We start from the raw sequence: 15,132 nt of genomic DNA, 5'->3' as shown, positions 1-15,132 counted from the left end.
CTCTCCCTAACTAAACCGGTCACACATTAGAGTTTACTCACGGAGCCTCTCCCTCTGTATCACATCGTCCAATTTGGATCACTTTAGAGTCCCAGTCCTCCATGTCTCAACCGCAGGACCTCTCTTCAAAATCACCTCAGGGAAAACGACCATTTTTCTCTACTTCCTGTTTTCAGTCTTTTCTCCTCTTGTTCAAAGGTGACCTCTAGTGGCCGAACTAAGTTATTGCGGCATCATATCTTAAAACAGAAAACATTAACATACTACACCGACACTCCCCCACGCCATCCGCACATCTGTGTGTGTGGTCAGCAGGAGGGATCGTGTGCAGGTATGCCAAAGGCACACAGTGTCACGCAGCCCCGTATGTATAGCTGCCGACACTCTCCCACGCCACCCGCCAGCAAGAGACCATGTGCAGGTGTTACAGCTGTGCACGTGGTCTCCCCTATGGTGCCGGAATCTCGATCTCGCAGTATGCCCAATGTCCCCCCAGGCTCACATGTTACCGGGTGCACTGCGGATTAAGATGGCATAGAGACAAACAAACGGTGAGGTGTTACAAGTGGCACTTAATGTACTAGACAGCACACTATCCTTATCAAGACAGACATCCCTGGCGCGCGTTTTGCCGGGGGTATCAGCTTTTTCTAATTTTACCCTGCTGTGTCCTGCAGAGATTAGCTTCCCCGGCCTATCCCGTGCTAGCAGGCCTTCATTAGGCAGCTCTTCCTACTACTCCCTGCCCGAACGTTGGTTCTTACCCTGTTAGTCCACGTTTATGCTTGCATCCGTGTTCTCAGGGCCGGCTCCAGGTTTTCGTGGGCCCTGGGCGAAAGAGTCTCAGTGGACCCCTTTAACACATACCACAATTCATGATGCACAGATACCGCAGAGAAATATATATATAGTACAATGCCGAAGATTTCACTTACTTCTTACATTACATGAGTGATATCTATTGTCAATTCTACCACATCTCCGAAACCGGCGAATCCTCGCAGCGCACAGTGCAGACCGGACAATATAGTCCTCCATACAGTATTATGGGCACCATATAATGCTCCATACAGGATACTGACCCCCTTATAACGCTCCATACAGGATACTGGCTCCCATTTCGTGCTCCATGCAGGATACTGGCCCCCATATAATGCTCCATACAGGATACTGGCTCCCATATAATGCTCCATGCAGAATACTGGCCCCCATATAATGCTCCATGCAGAATACGGGCCCCCATATAATGCTCAATGCAGAATACAGGCCCCCATATAATGCTGCATGCAGAATACAGGCCCCCATATAATGCTCCATACAGAATACTGGCACCCTTGTAATGCTGTATGGATCCCATATAATGCTGCATGCTGTATGGCCCCCATATATTGCTCCATGCTATATGGCCCCCATATAATGCTGCATGCTGTATGGCCCCCATATATTGCTCCATGCTGTATGGCCCCCATATAATGCTGCATGCTGTGTGGCCCCCATATAAAGCTGCATGCTGTATGGCCCCCATATATTGCTGCATGCTGTATGGCCCCCATATAATGCTGCAGGCTGTATGGCCCCCATATAATGCTGCAGGCTGTATGGCCCCCATATATTGCTCCATGCTGTATGGGCCACATATGCTGTATGGCCCCCATATATTGCTCCATGCTGTATAGCCCCCCATATGCTGTAAGGTCCCCCATATGCTGTATGGCCCCCATATGCTGTATGGGTCCCCATATAATGCTGCAGGCTGTATGGCCCCCATATATTGCTCCATGCTGTATGGGCCACATATGCTGTATGGCCCCCATATATTGCTCCATGCCGTATGGCCCCCCATATGCTGTATGGCCTCCCATATGTTGTATGCCCCCCATATGCTGTATGGCCCCCATATATTGCTGCATGCTTCCATACATAAAAAAATAAAAAAATCAAATACTCACCTCACCTCTCCTGCTGCCGCTGCTCTGCTCCGGACTCCTCAGCGCCGCTGTCTTTCCAGTCTCTGCAATGTTACTGGCCCCCATATAATGCTCCATGCAGAATACTGGCCCCCATATAATGCTCCATGCAGAATACTGGCCCCCATATAATGCTGAATGCAGAATACAGGCCCCCATATAATGCTGCATGCAGAATACAGGCCCTCATATAATGATGCATGATGTATGGACCCCATATAATGCTGCATGCTGTATGGGCTCCATATAATGCTGCAGCCTGTATGGCCCCCATATATTGCTCCATGCTGTATGCCCCCCCATATGCTGTATGCCCCCCATATGCTGTATGGCCCCCATATACTCTAAACCCCCCCATATGCTGTATGGTCCCCATATATTGCTCCATGCTTCCATACATAAAAAAAATAAAAAAAATCAAATACGCACCTCACCTCTCCTGCTGCCGCTGCTCTGCTCCAGACTCCTCAGCATCGCTGTCTTTCCGCTCTCTGCAATGTGACTGCTTAGCAGAGGGCGCGCTGGAAAGATGTCATCGCGCCCTCTGACCTGAGACGTCGCAGTCAGGAGACGCGGAAGAGGCCAGAGCTGCAGGGAACGGGGAGAGGTAAGTATTGTGCCGGCCGGGGCCCTGAACAAGCGGGGGGGCCCACTCGCAGGCGCTGGCAACAGACTTCTTTGCTCACAGGCCACATAGCACGCTGAGGTGCCCGATGGCGAGTGGGACCCCTGCCTGCTCAGGGCCCCTGCACTTGCCGGGGTGCGCCGGGTGCTTACGCCGGGCCTGAGTGTTCTGCTTCCCATTACCGACCTGGCTAGTTTTCCGTCTTGCCTGACCTTTCCGCTTCTTACCTCGGATCATTTACTGATCCTTTGCTGCCTGTCCTGACCTCGGACCGTCTGACTACGCATCTGTTTCACCCCTCTCTACCTCATACTTACGGTCAGTTGCTGCAGTCCTGGAAACTGCCTTGGAGTGGTACCTGGTGACTACCGGTGGCCAAACCTGTCCTCACCATCAGAGGCTCTAGCCAACCCCCTCTAGTCAGTTAGTTATGCCCCTCCTAGGTAAGCCCAACCCGTGGCACAGTGAGTCCACACCTACCAACATTACACTACGGGGCCATGGATCCTGCTGACAAGTTTGGACCCAGAGATCCCAAGACGACTGTACGAGTGTTGTATAAGGAGGTCCGTTCTCAGCATGAATGTCAGGATCAGTTGATACAGGCCATCAGTGTGGTGGCAACCTAACTCTGCCCATCTAGATTCCGGCTCCGTGGGCAACTTCATTCATCTGGATCTCGTCCGTCATCCTCAGCTCCCTATGTAATGGCTGGATCATTCCCTGACTGTTGCCTCCATAGACTTCCGGTCAGATGCTGCAGACCTGGGGACAGGGGCGTACATAGGAATCATGGGGCCCCATAGCAGAAGTTCTAATTGGGCCCCCCCCCCAAAAAAAAAAAATGTAAATAATTGTCGTGGTCACACAAGAGCAGATCTCACAAGTTTCCATCCGTTACATAGTCATTTTCCCCCTGCTGTAGTCCTAGATTCCTCTTTCATTGCCCCATAAAGTGTCATGCCAACAAAAGTGTCCCCCAAACACAGTATGATACCCCCATGGTGAATTCCTCTACATGCGCAGTATAATGTCCCTATTGTACCCCACCTCAACTCCCAGGGCAAAGTATGGTGACCCCAACACAGTATGATCCCCCAACTGTGACCCCTTAGAGCTAGAGAGAATGATACGTAAAAAGGGAGGGTGTTACACAAAAAAAAGGTGAAACTATATAACTAACCACGGCGCTATACATAATAAGTGAGTACACTATATGCTGAGTATGCTATACATAATACGGCTACATTCCTGCATCTGTGTGCAGTGTCGGTGTGCTGCCCACTTTTACAGACGCATTGAGCATGTCCTATTCTGATCCTCAAAATCGGATCAGAACAGGACAGGCTCTGACCCTCACAGATTTCATTCTCAGATCCGTGATTTTCATGGATGTGTTATGTATCTATAAAACTCTACGAGTCCGTGGACCATACGATAAAAAAATCTGGCAGCACATGGACATTTCACACAAATGTGAGAATGCAGCCTAAGGGATTTTACAAATAACATTATCACACCAAGTCACACAGTGCAGATATTGAATAATATTTACATCCAGAAACTTACTGTTAACGTCTCATCTGATCAGAGTCAGTTTCTGCTGCTTCTTCTCCATCTGGTCAGACCTTCATATCGACATCTCCCAGCCACGAATCATCTTGTCACGATGATCAGTACAGCCCTAAAAATAACAAGGTCACATATATTGTATATATACTTGTGTCTCCCCCACACTGCGCCCCTTAATACAGATATGTACCCCACCATTAATATACTATTAGCCACTTAGTAATCAAAATACAAAGTGATCAGCAGCACTGTGCCCCCCATTAACTATAATCTCTGCCGCCCAATAATATAAATTATTCAGTCTCTGTGACTCTCCCCAATTAACTGTAAGGCTATGTGCACACGGAAAATATACAAGGCTTTGCAGTACAAGCAAAGTGAAACCCCCATCATTGCTCTCTACTAGCACCCCCATCATTGCTCTCTCCAGCCCCATCATTGCTCTCCCCATTGCCACCATCCCCATCATTGCTCTCCCCAGCCCCACCATCCCCATCATTGCTTTCCCCAGCCCTATCAGCCCCATCATTGCTCTCCCCAGTCCCACCATCCCCATCATTGCTCTCCCCAGTCCCATCAGCCCCATCATTGCTCTCTCCAGCTCCATCAGCCCCACCATTTCTCTCCCCAGCCCCACCATCCCCATAATTGCTCTCCCCAGCTCCATCATTGCTCTCCCCAGCCCCATCATCCCCATCATTGCTCTCCCCAGCCCCACCATCCACATCATTGATCTCCTCAGCCCCATTATTGCTCTCCCCATCGCCACCATCCCCATCATTGCTCTCCCCAGTCCCATCATCCCCATCATTGCTCTCCCCAGCTCCATTAGCCCCATCATTGCTCTCCCCAGCACCACCATCCCCATCATTGCTCTCTCCAGCTCAATCAGCCCCATCATTGCTCTCCCCAGACCCACCATCCCCATAATTGCTCTCCCCATCGCCACCATCCCCATCATTGCTCTCCCCAGCCCCACCATCCCCATCATTGCTCTCCCCAGCTCTATCAGCCCCAACATTGCTCTCCCCAGCCCTACATCCCCATCATTGCTCTCCCCAGCCCCATCATTGCTCCACCCAGTCCCATCATTGCTCTCCCCAGCACCACATCCCCATCATTGCTCTCCCCAGCCCCATCATCCCCATCATTTCTCTCCCCATCCCCCTCATTGCTCTCCCCAGCCCCACTATTGCTCTCCCCCACCTCCCCTCATTCTCCTGTTCCTCTCCCCAGCGTTTTAAGTAAAAAAAAAAAAATTACCTCTCAGCACGCTCTCCTGCAGCATCCTCCTAGTTGCTGGCAACTTTCTTCCTGACCCAGGCGAGTGCTGCATGATGATGTCATCAAGCTGCGCGCGTCTGTGTCAAGGAGGAAGCAGAGAACGGATCCCTCCAGCTCCGCTGCCATTTTCCTCCTGTCAGCAGCAGAGCTGCAGGGATCGCTCCATGCCCGCAGTGTGCAGGGAGCAGCTGCACCGGCGGCGGTATGTCCTCCCCTGGACTGCTATTGGGCCCCCTCGCGTCACGGGCCCCATAGCAGTCGCGTGGCCTGCCGCCATTGGCGGTAAATCACTGCCTGGGGACTGCCTTGGAGTGGTACCTGGTGACTACCGGTGGCCAAACCTGTCCTCACCATCAGAGGCTCTAGCGAACCCCCTCTAGTCACTTAGTTATGCCCCTCCTAGGTAAGCCCGACCCATGGCACAGTGAGTCCACACCTACCAACATTACACTACGGGGCCATGGACCCTGCTGACAAGTTTGGACCCAGAGATCCCAAGACGACTGTACGAGTGTTGTATAAGGAGGTCCGTTCTCAGCGTGAATATCAGGACCAGTTGATACAAGCCATCAGTGTGGTGGCAACCTAACTCTGCCCATCTAGATTCCGGCTCCGTGGGTAACTTCATTCATCTGAATCTTGTCTGTCGTCCTCAGCTCCCTATGCAATGGCTGGATCATTCCCTGACTGTTGTCTCCATAGACTGACAAATCCTGGATGAACCTGTTCGATTCATTGCGCTACCAGTTACGCTGTGGATCAGTGCGCTGCATACCAAGAGGATCTCCTTCTATGTGCTTTAAACCAACCTGCCCTGTCTGACCTCTCCACTCCTGACCTCAGCTTCATTTACTGATCCTGTGCTGCCTGACCTGACCTCGGACCACCTGACTATACCTCTGTTTCGCCCCTCTGTAGCTCATACCGTGCCTTTGACCTTCCGGTAAGTTGCTGCAGACCTGGGGACTGCCTTGGAGTGGTACCTGGTGACTACCGGTGGCCAAGCCTATCCTCACCATCAGTGGCTCTAGCCTGGTAGTCACTTAGTTATGTTCCTCCTAGGTAAGCCTGGCCCGCGGTGCAGTCAGTTCACACCCACCAGCAATAGATAATCTGCCTACCAGCAGAGACTCTGGGATGGTTTACAGGAGGAGAGGTGTCTCTCCGCTCTTGCAATCCTATCTAAATACAGGGAGGCCAGAGAGTGGGCATTAAGTTCAAGACAGTAATTGCCACAGTGGCAAGAGTAATGCATGCTGTAAAAGGAGATTTCTGAAAAGTGCTGGCAGAATGTTGATGAAGAGAAACCAACTACCAAAAAAGTAGAGAATGGCAAGTTAGAGAGTGTCAGAATCAGGACATTTCCTGGATATATTATTATGTGCATAAAAAGTCTTACCTTTTTCAGGGGAATGAGAGCAGCATGACCTTTTCTGTGTGAAAGTACTTGTACAATTCAAGTCCGGTTTCAAACTTTCATAATTCGAGGTATGATTGCGGGCCGCTATGTCAGGCCTGACCATCAGTCTCCTGACCTGAACTCAGCAGTCTCATAAATGCCTACGAGGCAGCTGAGTTCAGGTCATGAGACCCGCGGCAGGTCCTGACATCGTTGTCTGTACACAGGCTGTGAATGTCAAAAGTTGAAACCGGCTTAAGTCTTAATTAATAGAACATCCTCAACCTTGTTGCAAAGTCATCATGATTTGTAGATATCTGGGGGCACATACTTTTAGACATATAATGTTATTTTATGTCATGAATGTAACCAGTTGATATATATTTCCTCAGATTAGCAAATCCATATGGGGGCAGAACTCTGTCCAGAAGAAGATCGACACCCAAAGAATTCTCCATCAGTTCCAAACCAGCGACTCCTCTCCTGTTCTAGATTCAGACATCTCAAAGCACTCGAATATCCTGTTAGATGGGAAGATCGCACATAACTTTAGTAAGAGACCAAAGATCCCATCATAGGGAAAGGATTATTCACATTGCTATAGTGGGAAAGGGATCAAAGTGTGGTTTGCTTGACACTGATACCTGGTGAGAAACTATCAGTATAGGTGGGAAAATTGTCTTATTGATTTGTTCAGCTCACAGAGAAGCCCTTGTCATGTCATCCTGTTTAATAAATATGAATGGGACAACTACTATTAAAGTGACTGTGTCAGTAGGATCAACCCTCCAAAGCCGTCTATATGGGCATGTGGATCACAGGAAGCTGAATAAAATGATACTTTGATATCTTAGATCTGATGTTTTTATCTCTCAGAAATCCATGTTTTTCTTTATATATAAATGAGCTGTTAAGATCTATGGGCCAGACATAGCTCTCGCTGAGAATCTGCCTCCAGAGTTTATTGTAAATGAAAGGAGGCGTTACCAGTGTGAGACATGTAATGGCTGACAGTCTGCTCCTCTGATCTACATGTCTCAAAGTGATAATGTCCCCTTTCATTTAAAATAAATTCTGGAGGTAGATTCTCTGGGAGATCTATGTCCGGCCCATAGATCTTAACAGCTCATTTGCATGTTAAGAAAAACGTTGATTTCTCTGGAATAAGACATCAGATCACAGATATCAAGGTATCATTTTATTCAACTTCCCATCACCATAAAGACGGCTTGGGGGGGGGGGGGGGATTGATCCTACTAACTGATTCCCTTTAAGGACATGGTGATTTCCAGGAAATATAATACAGGATTTATATAGGATCAATACAGGATAAATAATATATTGAACTTAACTAAAAGAGTGAGTGCAGCTCTGGAGTATAATACAGGATGTAACTCAGGATCAGTACAGGATAAGTATTGTAATGTATGTACACAGTGACTCCACCAGCAGAATAGTGAGTGCAGCTCTGGAGTATAATACAGGATGTAACTCAGGACCAGTACAGGATAAGTAACGTAATGTATGTACACAGTGACTTCACCAGCAGAATAGTGAGTGCTGGTCTGCATTATAATACAGGTACTCGGGATCAGTACAGTATATGTAATACAATGTGTCCTATGTTTTCTTAGAATATCCTTCCTTCCCTTTTTAGATATCGTCTTAAAACGTTTTCACATGAAGCCAGAGCAGCTTCAGGAGAAGTTATTGATCCTATGGGAATGTGACGGAGGTTTATCTGATGAACATCTGACTAGCCTCAGAAGGTAAATCCAAGAATTAGATCAAACCGAGTCATATTGGGGTGTCCCTGTTTGAGTATTTTGCTAGAACAGTCCATACAACTTCTTTGGGGCCCTTCAGTAACAGGGCCCAACTCAGTCCAGCCTTAACCAACCCCTTCACAGCTTGGCTAGAAGAAAAGTGATGGGTTGGTCCAAGGGGTCTGATCAGTCCTCTCTGCTATAAAAGAAGCAAAGGAGGTGGGGTGGAAGGATATGAGCTCAGGCAGTATAGTGAGGTGTGATGGCCTAACCAGCAACAGGGCCCCATTTTGTTTTTTTCCTATTAGTCAGTCCTCCTCTTCCATATTGTGATTGAAGTTCAGAAAGTTTTTAGAATGTGAAACCATTGACTAGAAATATAGGAACCTGGAATTTACTGGACTGAACAGATCCCTGTCAGGGTGTAGAACCAATCACTCATTTCATGGGATCTTCTGACAAATTTCTATGTGTGGGCATCAGCAGATTCCACCAGATCACTATTGTTGGGGTAGAAGAGGATTGGCCTTGTTGGATTTAGTCTGGTCGTTCATTTTAATCATTGATCCAGGAGCCAATAACACTACGATTTTCTCTACGACCTCTTTAAATGCAATCCAGACTTCTTTTTGAGGATCCGTCATGGTATTGACAAACTCTTTATCAGCTATAAGCCTTCTAATGTCTGGTCCAATGAACACACCTTCCTTAAATTTTGCATCCGAGAGGCTTGGAAACTTTGTGACCAAGTATTTGAAGCATTCCCCATCTCTTGGGAGTAATTTTACAAATTGCTTCATCAAGCCCAATTTTATGTGGAGAGGTGGTAGAAGAACTTTATAGGGAGGTACCAAAGTTTCTCGGAGGACATTTTTTTCACCGACTGTGAGCACCCTCGGCTGCCAACTCTTCTTGGTCCAGTGATTTAGTCGTTCTCGACTGTCCCACAGACACAGAAAACAAGGGTATTTGTTATACCCAGCTCATTGCCCGAGCAGCATGCACAAGAACTTCAAATCCCCACACACTTGCCAACCATGGTCTTCATATTTAAGTTTACGAAGAATCGATTCCAAGTTCTAGTAGGTTGCCTTCAAGTGTACGGAATGACCTACAGGGATGGAAGCGTAAAAAACGCCGTTGTGGAGTAAGACTGCTGTGAGACTTCTTTTTGAAGAATCTATAAAAAGACGCTATTGCACTGAGTCACTCCATCATTACTTCATTATTAAAAAAGCCCTCTCTTGACCCTTCCTGCACAAACAACTACAGACCAGTCTCCAATCTTCCCTTCATCTCTAAACTCTTGGAGCGCCTGGTCTACTCCCGCCTTACCAGTTACCTCTCCACTCACTCTCTTCTAGACCCATCACAGTCCGGCTTCTGCCCCCTACATTCTACAGAAACTGCACGCATCAAAGTAACCAATGACATTCTGACAGCAAAACGTAATGGTGACCACTCTCTGCTCATTCTTCTTGACCTCTCTGCAGCCTTTGACACCGTTGACCACCACCTCCTACTCTCTATGCTCCACTCAATCAGCATAAAGGACACTGACTGTTCTCTCCTGGTTCTCCTCCTACCTTTCTGACTGCTCTTTCAGTGTATCGTTCGCTGGCTCCACTTCTTCCCCTCTTCTTCTCACTATTGGGGTTCCTCAGGGTTCAGTCCTTGGCCCTCTTCTCTTCTCCCTCTACACAGCCCCAATTGGACAGACCATCAGCAAATTTGGTTTTCAGTACCATCTTTATGCTGGTGGCACACAACTATACACCTCATCCCCAGACCTTACCCCCGCTGTACTACAGAACACCAGTGACTGTCTGGCCGCAGTTTCTAACATAATGTCCGCTCTCTACCTGAAACTCAACCTTTCCAAAACTGAACTTCTTCTGCTCCCGCCGTCTACTCACCTCTCGAAATCTGACATCTCTCTCTCCGTGCGTGGCACCACAATAATGCCGAGCCAGCTGGCGCGTTATCTGGGCATTGTGTTTGACACCAATCTCTCCTTCACCTTCCACAAACAATCTCTTGCCCGCTCTTGTCGCTTGCACCTGAAGAACATCTCTAGAATTCGCCCCTTTCTCACCTTGGAAACAACAAAAACCCTCACTGTTGCCCTGATCCACTTCCGCCTCGACTACTGTGACTCTGTATTAATTGGCCTCCCCCTCACTCGACTTTCCCTCCTCCAGTCCATCCTTAATGGTGCAGCCAGGGTCATCTATTTGGCTAACCGTTACTTAGACTCCTCCGCTCTGTGCCAGTCATTGCACTGGCTGCCTATGAATTATAGGATCCAATTTAAATTGCTTGTTCTCACCCACAAAGCTCTCCACAGTGTGGCACCCCCCTACATCTCTTCCCTCATTTCTGTTTATCGGCCTACCCGTTCTCTACGCTCCGCAAGCGACTTTTGACTAACATCCACACTAATCCGTACCTCCCACTCCCGGCTTCAAGACTTCTCCCGAGCTGCACCTATTCTTTGGAGTGCTCTACCCCAAGAAATTAGGATGAACCACAATTTACACAGGTTTAGGCGCTCCCTAAAAACACACCTGTTTAGGGCAGCCTATCACCTTCCCTAATCGAAGTCCTTTTATATTCTTATATCCCATCCCTTAGTTCTCCACACATAACTCTTCACCGAACCAAAAAGCACCACAAATACTGGCTGGTGATGAGCTCATGCAACCTTTATCTATCCCTCATTCCCTCAAGATGGCTGGACCATCCTTGTAAATAAGCCATTTTACTTTGTGTCAACCGCTCCTCATTGTAGATTGTAAGCTCTTACGAGCAGGGTCGCCATTATTTTTGCTGTAATTATTGTATTATCTTTAGCTATGTTACTTATGACTGTTGTATATGAACCTGTGAATTGTTAAGCGCTGCGGAATATGTTGGCGCTATATAAATAAAGATTATTTATTATTATTGTATTTTGAATTGACCCATCAAACCTTCGACATCTATGCAATAAACCAACTTGTCTTCCTGGGCAAAGTAAGGAACGAACTCCTTTTCACAATGTCTGAACCATGAAAAACACACTCCTGGTAACAATAAATTCCTGCTTTTGAGCCTTGATCCGATTAACTCAGCGGTATCTTTGGGATGATTCAAGTCTCTTACTAAATCCTTCATTTCCTCCTGGGAAAAAAAATTCAAAATTTTCAAAGTCAGAACTTGATTCGTCATCTGGTTCAGGTATGATTCCACATTCATAGTTCATTGGAGGTAGGTATCTCTTCCAAGGTAGCAGGGGCCTTGGGTACTGGTATATCTGTGCCATGGGGGATGGGACGAATTGCTGAGTGAAGATTGGGGTATGAAATGGAATGCTTCCATTTGGAATTATACCCTTTCACATTGCATGAACAAAAGAAACAGTCGTCACTATGGTTCTTTTGCTCTCGCCATACCATAGGAATCCCATAACAGAAAGCTTTTTTCTTACCCTTGAACCAATTTTGGAGGTCCTCAACACACCGTTTGCACACTTTATGAGGCGCCCAAACTTTATCTTGATCTCTAAGTTTTAGTCCGAAGTATGAGAAGTATACTTTTTTCACAAAGTCTGTAATATTCAGCTGTTGATTCAACACTGTATATTCACCACAAATGAAACAGAAATAGTCAGGCGAATTAATACACTTCCGCAAAGCCATAACGCTAATATGGGGAAACATAGTTGATGGATGAAATTCCAATGCAAGTTTCTTGAAAGTATAAGGACCTTTCATTATGTCACTAACCACCTGACTGCCACCAGCCAATCATGCAGTTCCTATTGATGTTAATGGGAAAAGAAAATAAGCTGCCTGCCGATGATTCACACCAGAGTTTGCAGAAGAACCTATAGGTTTGTGGCAAGTCCTGACGTTTCGGATTTTTTTTCAATATTTTTTTCGTTATCAAAACGCCAAAATACATGGAAATTATATGAAAATAATCAAACAGCTTTTTAGTCGCAGACCTATGTAATCTATGTTCACCATGCCCACCCCACACCCCCACTCTCACCAACTGAAAATAAGCTTTGGCCCCTTTAAATATCTGGCAATGTAATGTAATTTTTGCTTTCTTACAGATATGGTCCAACTGTAAAAGATAGAACCATGTACTTGGCTTATAAAGGTTCTCCGGCAGAGCTGCACATTGTGGATCAGTTTATGCTGCAGGTACAGAACTATTTATACATTACGCATCTATTATAACAGAGGAGGTAAGCAATACCTGCTTGCTGCCTGTGAATGGGACTATCCTCGCTTGCATAAACAGACTAAAAATGCAAAAAGGCTTTAGGTCTGATTCATTATTGCATTTATGTTTTTTTTTATCTACTTTTTTGTGTTTTTCGCCTGTTTTTCATTTAGTTTGCACCTTTTATATAGTCTATTTTATATGTGTTCATCTATATTTTCTTATTTTCCACATTTTTGAAGGCATTTGGGGTTTCCAGATTGTTTTGGTTGATTTATCAATTGCGACTTTTTAAAAGTTTGTATACCCCATTTGGAGCGATTTATGTTTGCCAGATCTTTTTGCACTATTTTGCAAAACTTGCATTTTTTTGCATTAAAAGTCATCAAACAAGTCAAAGACAAAAATAAAGACCATTTTGACTATGCACAAATTCATATACTATTTTGAAAAATTTGGAGTAAAAGAACAGCAATGAATATCCCAAGGCATAAAAGAAAAGTGACTTTAAAAAGATGCAAATAATGAATTGGTTCCTTAGTCCTTGCAATAATTAAGGTACCTACTGTAGCCCATAAATGTTTCTGACATTAGCCCCCTGTAACATTACTGGGTAGGCATAGCCATATTAGTAGCCATTCCTTGAAGTTTGCCTTTCCAAATACCTCTGTCTGTTTCTTACAGATGTGCAAAATCCCAGATCTGTGCCCCCGACTTGATACTTTACTAACAATAAGAGAGCTGCCCGTGTATATGAAAGACATACTGCCGGTAAGTGCGGTTAGCAACAGTGGCATTGATACCCCATCTGCTGTCACAATGGGACCCAGAAGAGAAGGGAGCCCCTGTGTACAGGGAGCCACACGTCCGTTACTAATAGTTTGGTGCCCCTGTCCCACGTGACTAGTAGTTTGGTGTTCCAGCCCCACATTATTAGTAGTTTGGTGCTACAGCCCCACATTATTAGTAGTTTGGTGTTCCAGTCCCACGTGACTAGTAGTTTGGTGCTCCAGCCCCACATTATTAGTAGTTTGGTGCTCCAGTCCCACGTGACTAGTAGTTTGGTGCTCCAGCCCCACATTATTAGTAGTTTAATGCTCCACTCCCACATGACTAGTATTTTGTTTCTCCAATCTCATGTTAATAGTAGTTGGGTGCCCCAATCCCACAAGTCTAGTACTTTGGTGCTCCAATCCCACGTGGCTAATAGTTTGTTGCCCCAGTCTTTGGTGAATAGCAGCTTGGTGCTGACCCATATTAATAGCAGTTTGGTGCCGCAGTCCCACGTGATTAATAGTTTGGTGCTCAGTCCATCGTTACTAGTTGCCTGGTGCCCAAGTCCTATGCTACTAAGAGTTTGATGACCAGTTCCCTGTCACTAATATTTTGGGTCTCCAGTCCCCAGACTTTGGTTGAATGATCAATTTTAAAGTCAAGTGAGACCTCCAGGCCCTCAGTGTTTTACACTTCTGTCAAATTCTTGTTCAGTCCTTCAGGTGTACTTTTGCCTGGTCCCCCACCACCTTTTCCTTTCTCCCACACTTTCTTCTCATGTATACATATCATTATTGATCTTGTGTTACCTTTACTCCAGCTGATTCCATGATATCTTTAATGTACAAAAAATGAGACATATAAGACATATTTTGTGATATATGATGAATGAAAGGAAAACAGAGTATTTTTGCTTGCAGCTCACATCACAGAAGATCAAAGCTTGTAAGCAGCTGCTCCAGAGCCAGGCCTTCCCCGCAGTGCTCGCTTACATCCTGGCCATGGGCAACTGTCTTAACGAGACTACGGGCAAAGAAAAAGCCAAGGGGTTCCACCTTTCTACCCTGACAAAAGTGTGTATTATACCTGCACTTTTAATCTCTTGGTATTTTGTATTTTTTTCTGTTCCTCTGACTGTCATATTTTGTAACTCCAGAACTGTTGTTGAAACCGATTGGGTTATATGTGGTCCCTTTATCCTCTTTTTTTGACCATAAACAAATTTGGTTATTACTAGGGAAAAGCAAATTAACTGCAGGATTTTTTCCAGCGGCCATGTCCGTATTCTTGCCTCAGTTTTTAAAGGGAAATTTCTCTTACCCTCCAGAGACCCGTGTCCATACTCTTCATAGGTGTATATGGTGGTCAGGTCAGTAAAAGTTGCCAGTGAAGGACAACTCCAATTGATAGCACACATGGTAACCCAATCATTTTCTACATGTACTTGTACATGTTTTTCCAGTGTCGTACACAGGTCTGTGATTTAATTCATCTTGGTGACATTATTGTCCAGTTTTATGAATAAATTTG

General features: G+C 46.0%; 1 protein-coding gene across 1 annotated transcript in view; it reads left to right on the top strand.

Moving 5' to 3' along the window:
- LOC141272245 (uncharacterized) overlaps positions 1-15,132 on the top strand; it is a 157,175-nt gene that overhangs the window by 97,586 nt on the left and 44,457 nt on the right. Inside the window, exons 8-12 of the mRNA XM_073682763.1 lie at positions 7,240-7,399; positions 8,505-8,616; positions 12,716-12,806; positions 13,513-13,599; positions 14,523-14,675. Coding sequence (XP_073538864.1) covers positions 7,240-7,399; positions 8,505-8,616; positions 12,716-12,806; positions 13,513-13,599; positions 14,523-14,675 — 603 coding nt within the window. The remainder of the gene's footprint in view (positions 1-7,239; positions 7,400-8,504; positions 8,617-12,715; positions 12,807-13,512; positions 13,600-14,522; positions 14,676-15,132) is intronic.

This window comes from Phyllobates terribilis, unplaced genomic scaffold (genome assembly GCF_046119375.1).
Source record: "Phyllobates terribilis strain yellow unplaced genomic scaffold, ASM4611937v1 Scaffold_5__5_contigs__length_657084704, whole genome shotgun sequence".
NCBI classification, from domain to species: Eukaryota; Metazoa; Chordata; class Amphibia; order Anura; family Dendrobatidae; genus Phyllobates; species Phyllobates terribilis.
Note: the sequence above shows the minus strand (reverse complement) of the source record. Positions and strands in the feature narration are given on the sequence as shown.